The sequence below is a fragment of the Cynocephalus volans genome, chromosome 5, assembly GCF_027409185.1.
Source record: "Cynocephalus volans isolate mCynVol1 chromosome 5, mCynVol1.pri, whole genome shotgun sequence".
NCBI lineage: Eukaryota > Metazoa > Chordata > Mammalia > Dermoptera > Cynocephalidae > Cynocephalus > Cynocephalus volans.
The window spans coordinates 33170250-33195070 of NC_084464.1; the positions used below are offsets into that span (position 1 = coordinate 33170250).

Below are 24821 nucleotides of genomic sequence, written 5' to 3' on the forward strand. Positions count from 1 at the left end.
GTATTGTCAAGAAATATTGTTAGCTTAACATTTTGGTCTTTGAAAATCGTTTCACTTTTACAAAACCCACTAGATAATATCAGATATAATTTTATAATTTGATTATTTCAAGAAAATAGAGTAATGAATTTTTCTTTTAATAATAATTGGTTTTGGCAATGAACAGTTTTTTCCTATTCTGTTTTTCTGTTTCCCCCAATTTTTAAAATAAATTTACATTACTTTTATAATAGAGAAAAAAGTATTTTTTTAAAGAACAGTGTAGTTTTTAAAAATTTTATGTGCACTAATTATTTTATGCATCTTTTTTCTGAAGGAATGTAACAGGTTCAGCCTCATAAAATTCTATAAGCCCAGCTCTCAAACAATTCACTCTTCAGAATGATTTCAAAAAAGAGTGTAGCAATTGGTATAGTTAATAAAAGAATAAATAGGTAGAAAATCATTAAGTGCTCTTGAAGTATACTATTTTTTCCCAAATGTACTTTTAAAGATATAAGTGATATTACTAGACTTAACAACAACAACAACAAAACCCTAATATGGCAGGTCACTGGATCCTTTTATAAAATATGTGTATATAGCCTTGTATTTTAAGACACTGGGGTATAATATGTGTGTCAAAAATAAAGAGACCAGGGAGTGACATCATCAGGATGTCAGAATAGCTGATTGCCAGCTTCACACCTTCCCATAAGTAACCAATTTATAACTATTAAAAAGTAAAGAGTGCCAACCTGGAACTGCTAGACCTGGGGGAAGAGAAGAGGCCCACAGAGTTTCTTAAGGCATTTGAGGAAATGGTGAGAGAGTGTAGGGATGGTCCCTATTGTTCTGAGCCAGCCTGGTTTGGAGGCAGGGACTAGCTGTTACACATGGATCAGAGTTAGAAAAAAGCCACAGCACCCTTCACATAAACCTGTTTGGAGTCAGTAGGGGACGGGGGTCTTCGAAGCACACCATACCTGCCCACAGGTAATAAAGACCACTGGCAGGATTCCCCTCAGTCCCTCATGGAAGCAAATGGCCTCAACCACTGAAGAAAAGAGCCGCTCAGAGGCTGGTGAGTTACCATGAAGGTCATGCACACAAAGCATTGGAGTGTAGGGTAAAGGCTGGCTCGACAGGGGGACACTGGACACAGCATGGGCAGCTGGTCCCTCTGGAAATCAATCAGGGCGGTAGAAGTGCAGCAGGCTCAATCTGCAGGAAAGACTCCTTCCCAGGTCGGAATTTGCACACAGTCCAGAACTGGAAGTTATTAACAATCTGCATAAAAAGCCTCCCTCAGAGAATCAGCAGCAAATACCAGTCTCCTCAAATGCCTAGGCATCAATATAAAGACACAAAGATAGAGAAAAAACAGAGAAATATGTTCCCACCAAATGAAACAAAACACCAGCAGTGGATGAAGAGGAGCATCATAGCTATGAAATGTCTGACAGAGAATTCAGAATAACCTTCTTAAGGATGTTCAGGGAATAACAAGAAAATACAGGTAGAAGATCAAATGATATCTGGAAAATAATTCAGGAGCAGAAAGGAGAAGAAAGTAATAGAATCAACTTAATAAAACTAAATAGAAATTCTAGAAATAAAGAATGCGCTATCTGAATTGAAAAACTCAACAGAAAGCTCCAACAGCAGACTTATTCAAACACAGGAAAGAATCAGTGAGCTCAAAGATAAAACACATCAAATTATCCAATCAGAAGAGCAAAAAGAAAAGACTAAGAAAAAATGAAACAGAAATACAGCAAATGTGGGACACACTGAAGTGAAATAACCTCCATATAATTGGCATGCTCAAAGGAGAGGGAAAAGGAAGAGATGTAGAAAGCATATTCAAGAGAATATCTGGAAATTTCCCAACTATGCAGAAAGATGACAGCATCAAGGTACAGGAAACGCAATGGTTGCCACTCAAATTCAATCAAAGGAGGAATACTACAAGGCACATCATAATGAAATTATCAAAAACCATAAACAAACAAAAGAGACAGGCACATCATAATGAAATTATCAAAAACCATAAACAAACAAAAGAGACTTTCATTCTGAAAGAAGATGATGCTAAGGAGCATCAAGAAAACCTCTGAAAACATTTGAAGGTATATAACTCATTAGTAATGTAAGTCCAAAGACAACTTCAGAATACTCCATTGTTGTGAGGGTGGCGAATAAACTGCTTACATTCTTAGTATGAAGACTAAAGGACAAACGTAACAAGATGCTAACATATATAGAAACCACATAAGAGAAAGGCAATATTAAAATATGTATCTTGAAACAACCAATTGTCAAAAAGCAGTGGGAAACGACACCAAAGCATAGAGTTGGTTTTGTTTTTTTCTTTTTTCTTAGCTATCAAAGTTAATTTGTTAGTAATCTAAAATAATTTATTTTAACTATACATGATTTTTATAAGCCTCATGGTAACCATAACACAAAAACTTAGAAGAGACATACTAAAAATAAATAACAAGAAAGTATATTGTCTCTCAAAAAATAGAAAACCACTCAACCACAGAGGAAGACAGTAAGACCAGAAAAAAGAATCCACAAAACAATCAGAAAAAAAATAACAAAATAGCTGGCTTCTGGTCAAGACGGTGGAATAGACGGTCCCCAGCATCACTCTCTCCCACAAATCAACCAACTTACAACTATTAAAAAGCAATGACAGCTAAAATGGGGCCACTAGAGTTCAGGGGAAGAGGCAGAGAGACCTATGGAGTTCATGAAGGCAGGAGAAGCCACGATGAGAGCAAGAAAGGATCACTCCCACCATTTCAAGCCCTGGCCACTTTAAGGCTTGCCTTGATGAGCACACAGAGCAAGAGCTGGCAAAAGCCACAGCTGTGCCCTTCATATGAAGCTGCTTGGAAAGAAGAAGAGAAGAGGGCCTTGGTGGACCCCAGGCCAGCAAGACCACTAACAGGGTTCCCATGGACCTACATAGGAGAGAGGAACCACAGACAACAGAAAAAAGGAACCACTCAGAGGACCGTGAGTCATTGTGAGGGACTGGTGCACGGCCCCACCCCACAGGAAGTGTTTGGAATGTGGACAGTGGGGGACATGGGCCAACCTGGAGCACATTAGGGCACAGCATGGACAGCTGATCTGCCCCTCAGTCAGCACAGGCCCACTCAGTGGAGAATAGTCAGGCTTAAAGAACTTCAGGGGGTGCAGTTTGCTGAAAAGATTCAGGCCCAGACCAGAGTTTCCATACAATGCAGATGTCCGAATCTCATGAGACCCAGAAGTACGTACCAGGTCAACAATTAAAATCTGAGCTGCACAAAAAGCCTTCCCCAGGGAATCAGCAGCAATGAAGCAATTTCGCTTAGCTCAACTACAGGACTATAGTGCTGGGCCCCACAGGAAGCTTCCCCATTTTAGAAGTAAGCAAAGGACAACAAATTAGTTCCTATGCAGAGTTTTTAAGTGGTGGGAACAGCAAATAACCTAACACAGAACTGAAAGAAAAAACAAAATATCCACAGATCAGAGACAAACTCCCTGATGCATGGAGCTGGGGGAAGCAGAACCCAGCTGCAACCAGGTAAAGAGCACACTAAAACACCATTTTTGCAAGGGTAGCCCACCATAGCCACCGCAATTGCCATGGCTGCCACAAAAGCAGCTAGTCTGTATAGCAGCAGTCACAGCCAACATGCAGATTCAGCTGCATTGACTCAAGGAGAGGCACCAGCAGAGACTGAGGAAAAAAAGGTCCTCTCCACAAAACACACTCCAGAGTAATAGAAGAAGCATCTGCTTTACAATATTAGGGGAAGACTTGAACTTGATTACACCTGTCTCAGTAGTGTATAGATAATCTATTCATCAAACCAACAGAGGAACAATTGATCTGTCAGATGGAGAGATCAAATCTATGGTTATTAGAGGGGCTGGGGGAGAGGAGTGGAGGAAGGAGAGGAGGAGGGGACAGGAGAGGGGAGGGGGAAGGGCAAGGGGGAGGGGGAGAGATTGGATAAGGGGTATAAAGAATAAGTATTTGTAACAATTAATATGCTAATAAAGTAAAAAACAGAAAAAGCAAAATTCAGTAACAAGACACTATATATCAAAAATAACCCTAAATGTAAATGGATTAAATGCCAGGATTAAAAGACACAGAGTGGGTGAATGGATTATAAAACAAAAACCAACAATATTCTGCCTCCAAGAAACTCACTTAACCAATAAGGACATAACACCAGGTGAAAGTTAAGGGATGGAAAAAGATGCTATATGCAAATGGAAATTTAAAAAACAGAAGTACCTATACTTATATCAGGTAAAATAGACTTCAAGCCAAGGAAAGTAAAAAAAAAAACAAAACAAGATAAGGTCATTATATAATGATAAAGGGATCAATTCAACCAAAAAATACAACAATTCTAAATATATATGTACCCACCTCTGGAACACCAAGTTGTATAAAGCAGTTACTATAAGACCTAACAAGAGAGGTTGACTCGAATATAATAATAGTTGGGGACTTTAATACTCCACTTTCAGCAAAAGACTCATCATCCAGACAGAGAATTAACCAGGAAACATCAGAATTAATCTCTAGTATAAGCCAACTTGACCTAATGGACATTGATAGAACACTTCATCTGATAGTTGCAGAATATACATTTTTCTCAGCAGCACCTGGAACATTCTCTAGAATAAACTGTATGTTAGGATATAAAACAAGTCTCAATAAATTAAAAGAAAAAAAAACAAAATCATATCAACTACCTTATCTGACCACAATGGAATAAAACTAGAAATCAACAACTAAGAGGATGCTAGAAACCATACAAATACATGGAAATTAAACACTGTGCTCCTAAACAATGAATGGGTCAAAGAAGAAATCAAGTGGTTGGCTTGGTAGATCATGGTTCTAATAACACTAATGTCGAGGGTTCAGATCCCCATACCAGTCAGCTGCCCGCCCCTGCAAAAAAAAAGGAAATTTAAAAATTCCTGGAGACAAATGAAAATGAAAACACAGCATACCAGAACCTATGGGATATAGTGAAAGCAGTTCTAAGAGGGAGGATTATAGCAATAAATGCCTAAACCAAAAAAGAAGAAAGACTCCAAATAACCCAATGTTACAACTCAAGGAGCTGGAAAAACAAGAACCAAACCCCAAATCAGTTGAAGGAGAAAAATAAAGATCAGAGCAGAAATTAATGAATTAGAGATTTTTAAAAAGTACAAAAGATTGAGGAAACAGAGTTTGTTTTTCGAAAAGATAAACAAAATCCATAAACCTTTAACTAGACTAATGAAGAAAAAAGGAGAGAAAACTCAACTAAAATCAGAAATGAAAAAGGGAACATTGAAACTGATGCCACAGAAATACAATGGATCATAAGAGTCTGCTATGAAAAACCATATGTGATCAAACTGGAAAACCTAGTAGAAGTGAATAAATTCCTGGACACATACAAGTAGATCGTGAAGAACTAGAAAACCTAGATACCAAAAGCGAGTAATGAGAATGAAGCAGTAATACAAAGTCTCCCAACAAAGAAAACCCCAGGACCAGATGGCTTCACTGCCTCATTCTACCAAATATTAAAATAAGAACTAATACCAATTCTTCTCAAACTCTTCCAAAAAATTGAAGAGGAGGGAATACTTCCAAACTTATTCTATGAGGCCAGTATTAACCTCATACCAAAACCAGAAAAAAAGCAAAAGAAGAAAATTACAGAGCAATAGCCCTAAAGAACACAGACACAAAGATCCTCAACAAAACACTAGCAAACACAGTCCAACCTCACATTAAGAAGATCATACACTGTGATCCAGTGGAATTCATCCCAGGGATACAAGGACAGTTCAACATATACACATATATAAACGTGATATATCACATCAACAGAATGAAGGGAAAAAACCGTATGATCATTTCAATAGATACAGAAAAAGCACTTGATAAAATCCATCACCACTTCATGATAAAAACACTTAACAAATGCTGGCCAGTTAGCTCACTTGGTTAGAGTGTGGTGCTGAAAGCACTCAACAAACTAGATACAGAAGGAATGTACCTCAACATGATAAATGCCAGGTATAACAAATTATACTGAACGGAGAAAAATTGGAGGATTTTCCTCTAAGATCTGGAACAAGACAAGGATGCCCACTTTTTCTACTCTTATTTAACATAGTGCTAAAAGTTTTAGTCTGAGAAAATGCAAGAGAAAGTAATAAAGGGCATCCAAATTGGTAAGGAGGAAGGCACACTATCCCCATTGGCAGGTGATGTGATCCTATACACAGAAAACCCTAAAGACTCCACCAAAAAATTATTAGAACTAATAAATGAATTCAGTGAAGTGGTAGGATATGTCATCAACACACACACAAATCAGTAGCCTTCCTTTTCACCAGCAACAAAATAGCCAAAGAAAAAATCAAGAAAGTAATCCCATTAAATAGCTACCAAAAAAATGAAACACCTAGGACTAAATTAAACAAAGGAGGTGAAAGATCTCTACAATGAAAGCCATGAAACATTGGTGAAAAAAACTGAGGAGGACACAAAGAAATGGAAAGATATCCCGTGTTCATGGGTCAGAAGAATTAAAGTCATCAAAATGTCCATATTACACAAGGCAATGTACGCATTTAATGCAATGCCTATTAAAATACCAATGACATTTGTCACAGAAATAGAAACAATGATCTGAATATTTGTATGAAACCCAAAAGACCCCATATAGCAAAAGCTATCTTGAACAAGTAGAACAAAGTTGGAGGTATCACACTTCAAAATACACTATAAAGCTATAATAACCAAAACAGCATGTTACTGGCATGAAAACAGGCAAATTGATCAATGGAATAGAATAAGAGAGCCACTAAATGAACCCACGCGCTTACAGCTAACTGATTTTCGACAAAGGTGCCAAAATATACAGTGGGGAAATGACAGCTTCTTCAACAAATAGTGCTGGGAAAACTGGAAATCCACAAGCATAAGATTGAAACTAGAACTCTGTCTCTCACCATACACAAAAATCAACTCAAAATGTATCAAAGACTTAAATTTAAGACCCCAAACTATTAAACTACTGGAAGAAAGCAGGAAATGCTATACAAAGTGGGAGTGGACAGCGCTTTATTGAGAGACTACAAAGGCACAAACAACTGAAGCAAAAATACACAAGTGGAACTACAGCAAACTGGAAAGCTTCTCCACAGCAAAGGTCACTGTCAGCAAAGTGAAGAGACAACCTATCGAATGGGAGAGAGTGATTGCCAACTACACATCAGACAAGGGGCTAATATCTAGAGTATATAAGGAACTTAAATGACTCACATCCAAAAAATAAATAATCCAATTAAAAAATAGGCAAAGGACCAGACAGACATTTCTCAAAAGAAGACATACAAATGGCCAACAAACACAGGAAAAAAATGCTCAGTATCACTAATCATCAAGGAAATGTAAATTAAAACCACAATAAGATATTATCTTATTCCAGTTAGAATGGTTATTATCTTTTTCCAGTTAGAATGGCTATTATCAACAAGACAAAAAGTAACAAATGCTGGTGAGGATGTGGAGAAAAAAGGACCTCTCCTACATTGCTGGTGGGAATACAGGCACTGTGGAAAACAAAAAAGCGGTTCTTATAGAAATAATGAGAAGAATAATGGTTACCAGAGGCTGGTGGGGGTGGGGGGAGGAAAAGTGGTGGACTAATGGGTACAAAACTATGCTATCTATCCTAAGTAAATCATTGTGCAGTATATGCATGTATTGAAACAACACACTGTACTCCACAAATATGTACAAGTAAATGTTATAATATTTTCAATTAAAAAGTAATAAATCAAGTTAGAAGTTTAAGAATTTATTGTGCATGCAAAAGAACAATTTGTGAACTAGAAAATATCCAACTGGAAAATGGCACAAAGTCTCAATTTTACCGCAGTTACAGCTCAGTTTACAGTGCATAAAGAAGGAAGTATTTTGACCATTTTCATTGACTGTCATATGTTTTTTTTAAATGCAAACAAATGTGTATATTTTGGCTTGTCTGTAGCTGATTGGTTTAATCTCATTGAATCATGATAATAAGGACAAAAAGCTTATGTTTGTATTTTGTTTGTGTTTATAGTTAGCACTTTGGAGAAATCAGAATGGCTTAAGTTTTGATTACTATGAACAATTGGCCTTGGGGCATCTAAACTGTTGCCTCCATTTTTATTTATTTATTTTTTTGGTGGCTGGTCAGTATGGAATCTGAACTTGACCTTGGTGTTACCAGTACCATGCTCTAACCAGGTTAGCTAAGGGGCCAGTCCTCCATTTTTGTTTATTTGTTGCTGTTTGCCTGGAAGATTTTTTTACCATTCAAAATTGAGCTCTACTGTGGGTGAAACTTTCTGTTATCCATATAACAGAATTTTTTCCTGTCCCGTTCTACCTTTGCAATTGATGGACACTTTCTTTCCATTGTTTATTGGAAATTGGTTAAGAAAAGGTACTCTGCATCTTGATAGATGTTGGTTCTAAATCCAGTTATTCTACTTACTGCTCTTGATTGTAGACATTTTATTTTAAATATCTCTAAACTGGGTTTTTTTCCATCCATAAAATGAGATTATGTCAATGGATTAGTCAGAGTTCTCCAGAGAAACAAAGGATGTATGTATTTGTGTGCATGTGTGTATACATATATTTGTATATATGTATATATGATGACACTTCAAAAAGTTCATAGAAAAATTGAGTTAAAAGATAATATGAATCTTTCCATGAACTTTTCGAAGACACCTCATATATACGTATACATATGAGGAAATTTATTATTGGAATTGGCTCACGCAATTATGGAAGCCAAGAACTTCCATCATCTGCCATTTGCAGGCTGGAGAACCAGGAAAGTCAATAGTGTAATTCAATATGAATCTGAAGGCCTGAGAACCAAGGGAGCCTATAACATAAGTATCAATCCAAGGCCAAAGTTCTGAGAACCCCAGGGATCACTTGTGTAAGTACAGGAGTCTGACAGCACAAGAACTAGAAGCTCCAGTGACTTAGGGCAGGAGAAGATGGAAGTTCCATGTCACGCGAGAAAGAGAAAATTCTCCCTTCCTCTGACTTTTTGTTCTCTTTGGGCCCTCAATGGATTAAATGATGCCCACCCATATTGATGAGGGTGAATCTTCTTTACTCTCTCTGCAGATTCAGATGCTACTCTCTTCTGGATATACCATCCCAGACATACCCAGAAATAATGTTTTACCAGCTATGTGGTCATCCCTCAGCCCTCTCAAGCTGACATATAGTATTAACCATCACAGTCAGTAAAGATAAACTAGGTTATGTTGTGTAATAAATTACCACAAAAATCTCAGGGTTTATAACAACAAAAATTTATCTTATTCATGCTGTACCTCATGAATAAATGTATGGACTGGTTAAAGCTCTGTTCAAGTTGTGTCTACTTCAGAACTTAGACTGTGGAAGAAGGGAGAACAAAGAGATGTAGAGAACCACTAGTTTTAAAACTTTTACCCAGAAGTAGCACGTCATTTCTGCCCACATTTCGTTGGCCATAGCATGTCATGCAGCTAGCTACTTCTGGGTGTAAATAGGCAGAAATTATATTACTCCCACAGGGAGGAAAACCAAAATATTTGGCAGTGATACAGTCTACCACAGAAATAATAAAATACCTACATCATGGAGAGAGGAGTCAAGTGAGATACACTTAAACTGTTCGGCAGAGTGCCTGGCACAGAATAAGTGGTCCATTGTCAAATGAGGTAGTTATGGATTTATGTGTTTATTAAATGCGGAGGAGGATATTGTCTGCTTTGCATCCTCATCTCAGAAAGACAGTTAGATGTTTAATAAGTACCAGCTTAGCTACATCATTGTACATAACAAGTAACTCGTAACTAAAGCAGTTAAATCACTAGAGCATTCTTTTTACTGTGTGCTGCTTGAAACATGAAACAAAAGTTATCAAAGGTAAGCCTCAATTTAGGTAGTCAGGCCGTAGATAAATGATGTAAATATTTTGAAATAAATCTTTAACATCTGCCTTTCATTGGATTCCTTAATAATTTATATCATGTTTAAGAAAAGCCAGTAGAACTGTCTGCTGTGAATGCTCAATTTAACTGGGGTGCCCTTTCCCCATTAAATTGATCAGTTGTTGATTCTTTTTTTTTTTTAGTGTTTAGTAAAAAAAGACTCAATCTTTTTTTTTATGGATAAAAGACAGTTGTAAGTGGATTATACACTTTTTTAAAGATATAACTATTTATATGATACATTGTTTGAATCACAACGTATTTTACCATTAGTTTTCCTCTTTGTTATTTTAAAATTAGTACAAAAAATTTACTCTTTGATATGTGTTCAGTTTCATGAATTTTGATATGTGTATAGATTTGTGTAACAACTGCCATAATTAGGATACAAGAATGCTCTTTTGATTTCTTGGCCTTAACAGAGCAGAAAAGTAATTCAAAAATAAAATAAAACACTGATAATATCAGTTGAAAATAAATGTGTGTGTATATAATTACAACTCTTAGTATTTTGACATTAGTATCAAGATGTATATTTTTAACTTTGTAAAGTCTATCGACTGACACTAAGATGAAGTGGTAATGGTAAAGGAGCGTTGAAGTTCTTTTACATTTCTATGAAAGCTAATTAGAAAAGACATTTTGTCTCAGCCTCTTTTAGCGCAAATACTGAAAATGTTAACTCTTCGCAGTTTAGAAGTGAATTTCCTATTATAATTAAGTCATAGATCAAATGTAAATTAGAATCTGTTCACAATATCTAATCTTTTCCATTTGGGACATAAGGATTGGAAATTTTCCCTTCTTATGTTCCCTCATTTACTTTCTGAAGCTATTAGTGATAATTTATTAAATTGCTGAGAGTAAATGTAGGTACTGGTAATTTACTTAGTAGCTGTTCTAATGCCCTTAATTAAGTAATGGGAGAATTGTGTTTCTGGTTATATACTATTTCGACTTCTATGACTTTGCAAGTGTTGAATGTGACTCCAGAAATAGGATTTCCTAGAACACCAGCATTGCTATTTTGATCATTACCTAGAAGTCTGTACAGGACTTACTCCAAAATAACCATGTTGATTGATTGATTGGGTCATTCAATCATCCATTCACTCAGCTATAATTTAAGTATTGAAGGGCCAGGCATTGAGCAAGGAAATAGGGAAATAAAGATAAACAAGATATACCTTAGAGTATGAGGATATGTGGTATAATTGCACGACAGGGAAATAAGTGCTAATAGAAGTCTGTATGGGGTGCTCTGTCATTGAAGATAGAGCTACCAACTGCCAGGAAAAAGATCGTTAAAAACAAAACAAAACAAAAACCAATATCACTACAGCAGGAATGAACCTTAAAAACATTCTACTATATGAAATACACTGGATACAAAAGGACAAATATGATATGATTTCACTTACATGAGGTACCTAGCTACAGCAGTCAAATTTACAGAGACAAAGTACAGTAGAGGTTACCAAAGACTGGTAAAATGGGGAGGGGAAGTTAGTTGTTGTTTGATAGTATAGAGCTTCAGTATGAGAAGATAAAAAAAAAATTCTGGAAACGGATAGTGGGTGATGGTTGTACAACATTGTGACTGAATTTAATGTAACTGAATTGTGCACTTAAAAGTGGTTAAGCTGGTAAATTTTAATGTTATGTATATTTTACCACAATAAAACAAAAAACAATAGAAGCAAAAAAAACCCCCACATAATATTATTTATAGCCCCTATTCTTCTCATTTTAAGAGAACCATTTTTTAAAGGAATTTTTAATATTTTCCCCTCATCTTTTGTCTCTGTTATAATTTTTCTGATAATAATCTGATATGTACCAGCTAATCTCTAGAAAATTTATGTCATTAGAATGTTTGTGTTACAGCCCATACAGATGTATGAAATTAGCTTTACCACCTTAGTCAAACTAATAATATTCAGAGTATATGGAATAGTTTTTCATGAAATGATGTATTTAAGAATTCTAAATCCCTATGTTTCATTATTTTATTGAAATAAATGCTTACATGCTATAATATGGATGACCCTTAAGAACACTATAAAGTGAAAGAAGCCAGTCACAAAAAGACACATATTTATGACTTGGTTTATATGAAATGTCCAGAACTGGCAAATTTATAGAGATAGGAAGTAAGCTAGTGGTTGTTTAGGTCTGGGGGAAGGAGTCATGAAATGGGGGAGATGGAAGTGACTGCTAATGGGTACAGGATTTGTTTTAGGGGGGATGAAAATATTCTGAAATTAGATGGTTTTACAACCCTGTTAATATGCTAAAACAATTTACTTGCATACTTTGAATGGATGAATTTATGATATATGAATTATATCTCAATCAAGCTATTTTAAAAATGCTTAAAGGGAATGATATAGTTTCTATTTTTGTGAAGCATTTTTTTGCTTTATCATGTAGCTTAGATTAGCTCAAAATAACATAGCAGTGTAAAGTTTAGCATTTTAAACATGCGTGTACTTCATAACAAAGCTACAATCTGAGGGCTTTCTGACTGATAACTGTCCATGTGAATGCAAATACATCTGAATGCAAGCATTAAAATATTTTATACACTCTCACACACTGAATCATTTTATTAAGCTGGTAGTGTACCTATTCAAAACCAGATAGGATATGATGATTAATTTGATGACTATAGGGTAATAAAAAGGAAACTGAGCAGTTCTTTTAAAAAATGGAACCGTATATAGGATTGCTTTTTAAATTAAGCCTGTTTTCATTCAATTCATTCTTTTTTATATATTTTCAGTTAAGAAAAAAATATTGACATGATTATCACTTTGTAAGAAGAGAGTTCTGTGTAATAGTATCAAATAGAGACATTGTTTTGTTGCTCTGTAGTCCCTGCCTATAAGATACTCCCCATCTATATTTTAACCTTAAATTATAAGTGACCTTATATTGAAATATGTATTATTTCCATTCTAGTCACTACCAAAGCTCCTCAAAACACATACACACACGCACACACTATGGTGCACATACATGCTCATTTTTATACCTGTCCTTCGGCTCAGGCTCTCTCACCCAGCTCAGAGCACAGGGTTGCTCATGACTGCCATTCTTCTATCAGCTGTAATTTGAACTAAGTGCTTCTCTTTCCTTTGGTGAACCTGGGACCCCACACTTCATTTATAGATTACTTGCATGAGAAACTACATTGTGATTCCAATGTAAAACTCCAATGGACCTTTAGAAATATAACCTGTGATAGGGCTACCTTTAAAGTGTCTTAGTTTTTATTTATGAACATATTTACTTATATATTCATATATAGTTTTCACTTGTTCCAAAAATTAAGGCAGACTGATTATATGCTTGTTTACCTGTTTGAATATGCTTGTTTATCTGCTTTAACCAAACCAAACTATTACTAGTTGAAAATTTGTCTTCCTATCAAAAAGCAATTATAGTTTAAACCTCTTTCTATGTATGTCAATGTAGTTTTAACCCATATCTATATTTAAATATTTGGTGGTTTACTTATCACAGTACTAGCCATTGTAGAGATCCAGAAAGAGGAGTCAAATATAATTCCTGCCCTTGTAGAGCTTTTGGTCTTGGAAATTCATTATCATATAGCCAGGGAGAATTAAGTAAATACTCTGGTAACGCAAAAGATTACCGCTGAGAAATCATAGACGAAGAAGTTTTGAAAGGTGAAGAAAGCAAAATTTATCTTTAACCAAGAGTATGAGTGAGAAGAGGGATAGAAGGAAAAAACAAAACAAAAATTATGCACTTTGTCTCTTTGGGTACCTTAACCTATGTTAAGTCATGATTCTTTTAGTGGCGGAAATATAGACATTAATTAAGGGGCAAGTTCATTTTTATTTTGTGTTCTAGTGCCTAGTATTATGAAGTTACAAAGTCTGTAGTATCAAGCTGAAGATAATAACTAGTGAGAAGGCTTATTTTGAGACTCAACAGGAAAAACCAGCACATTTATTTTCTGTGTTTGCTATTAATATTTTAATTTGTAAATTGGCATATTGTAACAGGGCAAATCTTCATCTAGTGCAGTATTCTGTTTATAGTAAGTGGCCACCCTGAGTGTTTCCAAGAGAATCTGCACTACCCTTTCTAGTCTGGGGTCATGTTTGCGGATGAACTCCTTTTAAATTTATGTTATGCAAACCAGGACAAGTTATCCCTCCTTCACTTGCTAGTTAGGGAGTTAGCTTATTGAAAAGCTGTTCTATTTATTGACAGGTTCCTAAAATTGTGTTACCAGGAATTTTAAAACTCTCCAAGGAAGAAGAAGATTATTAGACCATTTATATATTGAGTGCTTACTATATAAGCACATACTGGATCATCTTAATTCATTTTCACAATAGCCCAGTAAGCCTATGAGGTGGGTATTATCACTCTCTCCGTTTTACATATGAAAAAAACAAAGCACGGACACTGAGAATGAAGTTTCATTTCACAAAGTGTATTATATGTTAAGATGTTATTTTTCACTACAGTAGATATGTTGAAAGCCAACTAAAGCTGTGAGTCCTTCCCCTTTAGAAAACAATGATCTTTGTACAATTACTTTTCTAAAATTTGGGGGGATCTTGATGTTTAGGTGTGAAAAGCCTGAAAGGCAGAGAATTGTAGCAGAAGGCCAACATATTTACTGTAGGATACATAGTAAGAGTTGCTCTGCCTCATGCAGGGGGTGTTGAGTAAAGATGTGGAGAGCTGACTCACTAAATACCCAACCCAGACATGTAAGTTTCCTGAAGATGTATCCAGTTATATTCCTACCAAAGAAATTCTTCAACTCCAATTCCAATTCAGTAGTCTATATGTATACCTGTTAATTCCTCGTAGAGAAGGTATGGATAAAGGGTGTCTATATGTGATTTTATTTTATCTGAATTTATTAGTAAAAAGGATTTTTTAAAAAGACACAGCTAAGCTGCTACTGGTTTGTGTTCATCTCTCAGCTTCCACTTTGGTAAACATGCTGATGTTCCCAGTCAGTGGAAAGAAAATAGAGAAACAAAGAGCATGGTCGATCCATGTGCGTGACTGACCCTTGACTAAGTGAGAGGTAACTGTGGAATCAGCTGGCTCTGACTCCATACAGTCCTTCAAAAATATTGTTCCAAGGATGAAATGAGATAACAGATGTGAAAGTGCAGCACTCTGAAAACTCAAAATTATACACTCAAAACTTGCACAGGCAAGTTATTACAGAGTAGCTCCTGTTCTGACTTATTTATTACTACTAGACTCCTTGTGCCCTCACTCTCTCCCTCTTTCTTTCCCTCGAATTGGTGACCTGACAGCATGTAGCAGTAGAGAAGGGCTAAATTAATCGATTTTCTTTGCTTGCATAAATGGTTAAGTTACCCCAGTTTTACTTCTGTCACTCTTTTTTGTACCCCCTTTGTGTCCTAGGAGGAATTTTAAAACACTCTCTGAGTTTCCTAATTTGTTTCACTCAAATTTGCTCTCTTTAAGTTTGCAAGATAAGTTCCTCTTCTCGTCCTCTTCTTTTTCTTCTTTTGAACTCTTCATTTTAAGCATAGATGTCAGTAGGTGCCCAGTGGTGTACTGGCTGGCCTCACTGGTCATGTGCCTTTTGCATAGTAGACACTGAAAAAATATGACTTTATTAACTAACTGAAGTAAGAAAAAGAAACAGGTGAGTTGTAGGTTCCTTTTTCTCCTTGAGTATTAAAAAATATATATGTGTTGACTTAACCTCAATTTAGAAACTTTCTCTGTTTAACTACACAGGATTATAGGGTCTCAACTCTGTGAGTTAAATGTTGCTGTTTCTCCTGCTAATATAACAAGGCAGAATATAAAACTTCTTTCAGGTGAAGTAGGAGTGGTGTTTATTTTGAAGTACTCAAAAATCTTTTACTCTTTAGGCATTATACATGACTTTATCTCTGCTTTATCACCTAAGAGAGACAGTGAGTATGAAGAAATATTCTTCTGTGGAATCTTCTGAAATGGATTCCCAAATGTCATCATAGAATATTGCCAATTGATGTTCATGTTAAGAGCCTTGATGACTGGTCTGTTTTAAACTATGTTTATTTGCTTACACTTGTGAGTGTTGATCTGAGGAAAAACATTCCCTGATTTGTTTAAGGTGATTGTTTTCTCTTTCTCTCTCTTTTTTTTTTTTTTTAAAGGAAATGGCAAAAATCCTTAATCATCCCAGAGTCTACGCTTTTCTGCACATACCAGTACAGTCTGCCTCCGACAGTGTCCTCATGGAAATGAAAAGAGAATACTGCGTGGCTGACTTCAAAAGAGTAGTGGATTTTCTGAAAGAGAAGTAAGTCTGTTAGTACTTAAGAAAATAACCATTTCTTCTTTCTTTCAAAAGCATGTGGCAAAAATGCACTTCCTGCAGCCTCACTATTAAAGGTAGGAGAGAGGAGGCGAGATTTGGAGCTTTCAAAACCTTTCGGTTTCCTTCAGCACCTTCATGTGCTTTCTTCTTTCTCCTCAGTTTATCTACACCTTCCCTCTGTGCACGACACACCATTAGTTTATTTGAGATTGCCAGTGAATTTGATTATTGTGAATTTGATTATTTTTGTACCTGATCTGGTAGATGAAAACCGCTTTAGCTTTGCTCTGCTTAAATCTTCTTTAATGTGGCTTTTTGAAGTTGTGAGCTGGTTTTGACATGGAGGTAGGCCAAATTGTGTCACTACAAAATAGATAATTTTCTACTAAATAGCAGTTTTTGAAGAGTATCTGGAATATCTTAGCTTTAACACACTAATCCCTGTAGTTTACTTGAAGAATTGGGATTTAGAAGGAGGTTCAGGATTCTGTTTTTTAGAGTTCAAATTGCTATTGACCAAAATTAAGGAATATTTACACAATCTCAGACATGAATGATAATTTTGTTTCCACAGAAAACACTTGCAGCCCATAATTATGTTCTTGCAAATCCTACTCTTCATCATTACCAAACATTGAATGCCTTCTGTGATTATATAAGGCAGGAAATAGAAATGCTGGCCAAGGTCAGACAGAGCCTTTTCAAATCTAGGGCACTATTCTCCCCTCAGGTGATATGTCATTTATCTTGGCATATTTGTGGCATGGGTCTTTCTACTTTCCATAATTTTTTTCCATAACTTTTTCCTCTGTTGTTTTTCTTAATTAAGATGCAACTTTTTTATTTCCATCTTCTTGTTTATAATTATGTACCTTTGTACAATGTTGAAGTATTACATGGATATGATTGCTTTATACAAATTTTAAGCAATTATTTTTTCCACCTTTAATTAGTCATTTATCATGACTGCGTATGATTGTTTTGAAATCTTTTTCTTCTTCTCTTTACTTTTTTCTTCCTTTTTCATCTTTTCTTTATGGGTCTTTCTAATTATTTTTCACCTCTAGGCTTGTCCTGATTATCCTAACCACCAGGAATAAAGACATTAGTGTGCATTGAAACAAATGCAGCTAATTGTTTGAATATTCAAATTAGTGAATAGAAGGTATGTTTATTCCAAGGTTTTATAATTATAATCATTAAGTATATGCATCCCTCAAAGTAGAAAACAGGATAATAACAGATCTCTAATACTATTAGATTTTGAACGGAACTGGTCAAGGCTAAATAATAAAGATTTTTATGTTAAATGTCCGTTGTTGGTCTATATACCTCCCTTGAATTTATTCTAGCTTATTGTAGCCAGACTTGTCTCATGTAAGAGAGTCCTTTTGGGCATGCTGGCACTGGTGAATAGAATGTTTTCAAAATTGCAGATAAATTGTTGCACCTGTGAAATTTCTTGCCTCTTTGCATTAAAGCAGTAGCAAATAATATTCATACTTCATACATGTTACACAATGTTTTACCAAGTGTAGACATGCCTCCTGTTGTGTGGAATAGACCAGAATACTTTCCAAATAGTTTGCAGCATTAATGTGATTAAATGAGGTTAAGGAATCAACACCTCTATTTTGTCTCCATTTGGGTGAGTGCTGACTCAGTTGTTTTGGGAATTACTGTGGCTACTTAACTAGGCAACAGTTTCACAATAAGTTCTAGCCTTTTATGTTGCTCCGAATATAGACCTGTTAAATCTGTTGCATCTTGAACAGTTTCAACAGCCTCCATGAGCTATAAAGAAGTCAAAAGATGATCACATCAAGGTATTAGAAAATAGTCTCTTGCTTTTATTCATGGGCCAAGCACAAGGTCCTTTCTTTGGATTCTGAGTTACCCTGAGGCATCATATAGCTTTTCTTTTTCTTTTTCTTTTTTTGGCAGCTGGCTAGTATTGGAAGCCAAACCCTTTATCTTGGTGTCATAACTCCACACTCTAACCAACTAAGCTAACCAGCCAGCCTATATAGCCTTTCTGTAAGTATTCAACTGGCTGGAGGGTCCTAAAACCAAGAACTCTACCTAGGCATCTCCATTATTTCCAGCACTGGAAATATCAGAGATCTCTGGAGAGGATGTCAGAGATGCCTGGAGAAGACACCCATGCCACACCCATCCACCCTCAATTTCAGTTTCAAGTGCTATGAATCACTGGAAGTGTAGAGTATGAGTCCAGCCAGGTAGCATCTCCATGTTTGTTAATTAACTGTATTGTGTAAATGCAGCAAGGGCAGAAGGAACCCTGCTATATAATTTCACACTTAGATTATAACTAAGATGTTTTGGAAAACTGTAACAGGCGGCCAGTATAATACAAGAATATTACAAAAAGTTTGTGGAAAAATGGAATTAAAATAATATGAATCCTTCCATGAACTTTTTGAAAACCCCTTATATACCTGCTGTATATAGCAGATGACTGAGAAAATTTCAGGTACACTATTAAAAAAGAGAAGATATTAGATTATCACTGCTAATCCTTGCATAGTTTTACACAGTTCATCAGAACCATAAAGTTGTATATTTCGTCTGGTTCATCCTGTTGCTTATGAAGAACAGTATATAGCCTTGCTCCCGTGAGGACAGTACAATCCAGCTTTGATTTTTAGTGATAAAGAGTTTTCCTATCCTCTTGGGGAAGTTCATCTATCCAGTGAACAACTTTCAACTATTATGGACATGTAGAAATAAATGAAATATTTTAAGCAGAGTTCTGCTTTTATATTTTGTTTTTTCCCATAAAAACTAGCGTAGGTTTTTACAAATAGATTAGTGCTTATTTTGGAAACAACAAAGTTTCAAGGCTTTCTATAGAACCACTAGTCTGGGTAACTGATCCAGCATAAAATTGTATTGTCCACCATTTATTAAAATCCAATATAGTATTTTAATTTTTATTTTTAGAGGCCTAACATTACCACATTGCCCTGTTTTGATCCTAACACTTATTGATAAAATGATCCTCACTTAAAATGGTACATTTGGTGCTTTTTTCTACTTGCTTGTTAAATCCTGTATAGATGTGGCCCTTCTCATTGGCATCTCTTGTTTTCCCTTATGTGTCTTTCTAATTAGAAGTCTTTGAAGCCCTTTTTTGTAGTGAGCCTTTAACAAATCTCCATTTTTTTTTTTTAACTCCAGCAGTGCGAGGTTTCTCAACTATTGATGTTATGAATTAGGGACAAGGCATTTCCTAATCTTTGCCTCAAAAAATCCAGTCTTTGGAACAACCTACAGCATTTAAGCCTGAAATCCAATCTATAGGAGTTTCCCTGAAACTGGAGACTTTTAAAACTACTAATTCAGTGGTATTCATGGAGCCACGTTTTTCAAACCGTGGAGGTGAAATCTTTTCAATTAATTTTCTTTACGGTTAAAAATGGCTCATGTTTTAGCTGGGAGCAACGTAAGTTTACATATGAGCCAACTTGAAGCTGATTCATTATTCTCTTCAGTTGTTTGAAAGTTGGCAGCTATTATAACAGCAGCTGGACTGAAGATAACCTAGTAGTGTTGGCACATGTTGAGGCATATGGGAATTTATTAAATCATGCAACCTTTGCAAAGAAGAGTATCTAAATTACTTAATATACTAATTTAAAACAGCTGGTCATGAGCAGGCAATCATATGACTTAAATTATTCTGTTCAGATTTTTTAATCTAGTTGAATAGTAACTAAGTAATTTGATGTTTTTATTTAAACGGATAAGGTGATTTTTTGAAATATATAATTAGATTTGCAACAATATGGAAGAAAACTACATAGAACAAAGCAAGAGGTGCAATTCTGGTTTTAAAGAAAATTTGCGATTTAATATTTTTTAGTAAGTATCTCATGAATTTTACTACTTTTATTAATTGTAACTTAACTGGTTTCTCTGTTATCTTTTTAACATATTGCTGCGATTTATAAAAATGTGTAAAACTTGAAAAATAAATTTTTTTTCATGTAATTTTGTGAAGGTTATTTCCCAGTTTGAGGATTTTTTACTTTGTTATATTGGGGATGATATAACTAGGGTTCCCAGGGCCTTGGGGCTTTGGACATAGACTTTAACTGGGCACCCCTCATTTGAGCAACAGTTAATTTACACAATTACACACCAACATAAACCATATATTAACATATATTCAAAAAATGACAACATTCAGAGTTCTTCTATCAAGCATGTGTTCTAATGCTAAGTAATTTGAGTCCTCAAATTCACACATTAAAGCATGAAAAAAATATGTAAGAATTGGTATTCTTACCTATTAAACTGTTTTCATTTAATATATAAACTGTCAGATAAAATATCTACTGATAGATGTATTTTAAGAAATGAAGAGTTTATATATTAAAGGACCTACCCATTTAAACAAATTATTTGTTGGAAGTGAAGTGGATTTTTGGTTTATGTTAACCAGACCTTAACTAGTTAATGTCTCCTCTCTCAGTAAATACATTTTGAATGAATTAATGAACAGTTATTTTTTTACCTGCAAGTTGTACAGATCTAAAGTAAAGTTGCATCTTACTATAACATCTTTGTGTTGATTTTTAATCCTGTGGTATCATCCATCTCAGAATTTGCCACTATCATTTGTCAAAATACTGTGTGCTTCTGGGTTAACTTACCTTATTGCTTATAGAATGCTAACCCTTTTAGCACTGTGCTATTCATTCTTATCCCCCAAGTTTACTATACCCAGACATTGCCCAATGAAATGACACAACTAATAACTAATGAGCACTCAAGGGTTAAAGGGCATCTTTGGGGAGCAAGGAGGAGAACAAACTATAGGGGAAGAGGCAGGCTTGTAGAGAAAGTTTCATCCTCTGACCTGTCCATTGTATACTCATTCAGTGACAGGGCACAAGAGCAAAGCTGGGATCACTTTATCAGGACAATTTCTGTGAGTGAGTCACAGAGTTGACTCAGCCTGTCCTATAACCTACTTTTCCATTCTATCTGTAAAAACTGATGCTAATTCATTAGCATCCTGAGTTATTTTTCTTTCCTGTCATTATTAGTCCCAGTCATCCATGTATCCCTATTGGAACACAATCTGATAAAAGATAATTTATGTTGGGCCGGCCGTGGCGCACTCGGGAGAGTGCAGTGCTTGGGAGCGCAGCTGCGCTCCCGCCCTGGGTTTGGATCCTATATAGGAATGGCCAGTGCACTCACTGGCTGAGCGTGGTGCAGGCGACACCAAGCCAAGGGTTGCGATCACCTTACCAGTCACAAAAAGACAAAAAAAAAAAAAAAAGATAATTTATGTTAAATTTATGTTTTATTCTGTCTTTATCCATCTAATTTTATTCCTAGAGGCTTGGAAACATAAGTAGCAATATTTATCTGAATAGAAGAAAAAAAAATTGCAAAAAAAAAATAAAGGAACAATTCATTGAGGATTAAATAATTAGGTTTTCTTCCAGATGCATTCCCAGATATGTTTCTGTTCACTGAATAACCACCTCCAAAATAATCGACAAAATTCTTCCCTCAAAAATGTTTTCTGGCTTATTTTATCATTTCTAATATCTTTAATTAGGTTGTTATTTTGGGCATCCCTAAGGTCTTGTTCACTATTTTATCTTCAGTCAGATTTCTTTCTGAAGTGGTGAAGTTCTTTTCCCTTCTCTCCATTGCTACTTTTAGAACTTTTCAGAAGAATAAATATATCTCACTGGAACAGTTATCTAGCATAACATATTTACATTTTTGTTTTTTCAAGATGGTATTATATTTATATTTAGATTATATGCTAAGTAGATTTTGACATCATGTGCTAAATATGATTTGGGGACTACTGCACATTTGATTCATCAATTTGAAGGCAACTATATTTTCTGTTGATTTAGCATTTTCCATCTAGCCTGGTCAAGAGAGGAATCTCATGATTTCTAAATTCCTTCCACTTTATGTTCCTCATGTATGTTATGATTGTGTTATTTCTTTCAGAAACTGAGAAGCTATCTTCCCTTAATCCTTTGTATGTTTTTCCTGCCTCAGTGTCATGTCATAAACATAAGGGTCAAATCACATATTTATGAAGTAGTATACTAACAGCATTTTTCCTTTCATTGACAGAGTTTTTCTCATATTCCACAGAGATTGCATATTCTCTCCTGTTGTTGTTACAAAAACTTAGCCAAGGACGAAGGATAAGTATTTTTAATCTATATTTTATGGAGGGAATGTTGGAGTTCAGAATGATTAAAAGAACTTGTCAAAAGCCCATCATGAATTAATGCATAATAGGACCACCTCCTCAGTTTCTGTTGTGGTGGTTCTTACTGATTTCAATTACATACATTAATTACATGACTTATTTTTTTTGTTTATCAATTGTGTGCCCAGAACTGTAATAAATGCTACAATAGCAATACCAATAATAGTACTTAATATGATAATAGTAATAACACCAATATCTAATATTTTTTATGTTTAGTTTTGTGCCAAACATTACTATGAGATCATTGCATATATTAGTTTATTTAATCCTCAATGCCCAAAGATGTTAAGTGACTTGCCCATGATCGTACAGTTAGTGATAGAAACTTGACGAAAACCTAGGCCATGTGATTACCCAGCCAGTACTCTTAACTGTTGTGTTGTGCTGTTGGTCTAATCTAAGACATGTTGCTTTAGCAATTGAGACAATAAAGTGGATTTAACAAATACAGAGGAGATAAAATTTCCAGTATACTCTTAGAAGGGAGAGTGAGGAAGGCATGCACCGGTGTCAGATATAGCTCCTTAGTATCTTAAGCAGGACATAGTAGAAGGTGATACAGTTAACCAAGATAGGGGGATGAGAAGGAAGAATTTGGGTGGGAAAGATGAGTTAGATTTTGGACGTACTGAGTTTGAAGTGCCTGTGTAGAAAATTCAGGGGAGAACCTCTGTAGGCTGTAGAAAATACAGGTCAGAAGCCCAGAAGACAGAAGAGGGTCTGGAAAGAAATACTTGGGTGTAATCAGCATTTGAATAGTAGATAGAGCTGTGGGCCATGAGATCATCTGTAAGAAAGAAAATGGAAGGCTAAGAACAGAAGTCTAGGGAATACCAACATTTAAGTGATGGGAAAGGAAAAAGGATTCTGTGCCAGGTTGAAAAGGCAGGTTGTCGGGCCAGTGTGGGAGAAGTCCCAAGAAGAAATAACACCACAGAAGCCAAAGCACAGTAGTTTTATGAAAAGGAAATCTGTAAGGGTCAAATGTCAAGAGAGTTGCCTCTTAAAAGCTGGCACTGGGCTAGGTGCTCTGGGGAACGGAGGAGGGGGTGGACAGGGTGGAAGATTTTTAGATTTCTTTCTTTTCCAAATACTGATGTGTTCAAAAGCTGTTGAGCTGTACTACTCACTGAAGTCACAGGTCTTTGCGGTCCTTTGTTGACTATTGTACCTCCAGTGCCTAGCACAGTGCTCGCTTTGTCCATTTAGTCCCCCTTTGCCCCCCATGTCTACACTATATACACAGTAGTGAGGGGCACAAGAGCAAGAAGCAGGGATAGTGTTTGTTGAATGAATGGCACTTACTCTGGATGAATAAGAGTAAGACTTAGAGTAGTATTTATCAATCTGTTTTAATTAAAGCTTTCTTTTCATAAACAAGAAAATCTCCTGCTCCTTGCAAAGAAACTGATATATTCCCTTTAGTGGAATATAATACTTTTTCATCTTCAAGACTGAGTTCTGTGAACCCCTGCTGGCTAATAGCTAACAATAATTATTAGGCAGCATTTATTGAGCCTATAATGTATCGAAAGCAATGTGCTAAGTGTTTTAAATGGATTAACTCATGTAATTCTCACAGTGGTGTGTATTAGATGCAAAATACTATTACCTCCATTTTACAGGTAAGGAAATGAAGGCACATAAAGGTTAAGTGACTTGCCCAAATTCACAGAGCTGATGACTGCCGGAATTCAGGTTCAAGCTCTAGCCTCACTGCTATTATGATTATTTCCAGATAAGATAATTTTTTGAAACAATAACAATTCAAAATTGTACGATACTATTAAATAGAAAATTTTAACTTTTACATGCCTTCTCTTAAAGACTTAATACATCTTTTTATAGTCAATATCTCCTCCTTTTTACTTTCCCTCTCCATTCAGCTTGAGAGTCACTGGTCAAGGGGATAATGAAAAAGCTGTATTTGAATGTGACCATGAAGAGAAAAACTACAAATAAAAGTCACAAATGTTTTATCTGTAACAATGTCTTCAATTATAAAACCGCAGAGTTTCTTAAGTATTTATCAAGTACACATTTTAAAATAAAATGCTATACCAATTGTTGTTACATGTTGCAAGATAATATCCTTCATAATCTGCTGTTTCAAAAACG

The 24821-nt window shown here is 35.5% G+C and overlaps 1 protein-coding gene across 4 annotated transcripts in view; it reads left to right on the forward strand.

Annotated features, from left to right (window-relative positions):
* The window catches only part of CDKAL1 (CDK5 regulatory subunit associated protein 1 like 1), a 636490-nt gene that overhangs the window by 393731 nt on the left and 217938 nt on the right, over positions 1–24821 (forward strand). For all 4 annotated transcript variants that reach the window (XM_063097088.1, XM_063097092.1, XM_063097090.1 and 1 more), the window contains exon 11: positions 16257–16402. In XM_063097088.1, the coding sequence (XP_062953158.1) occupies positions 16257–16402 (146 nt within the window). The remainder of the gene's footprint in view (positions 1–16256; positions 16403–24821) is intronic.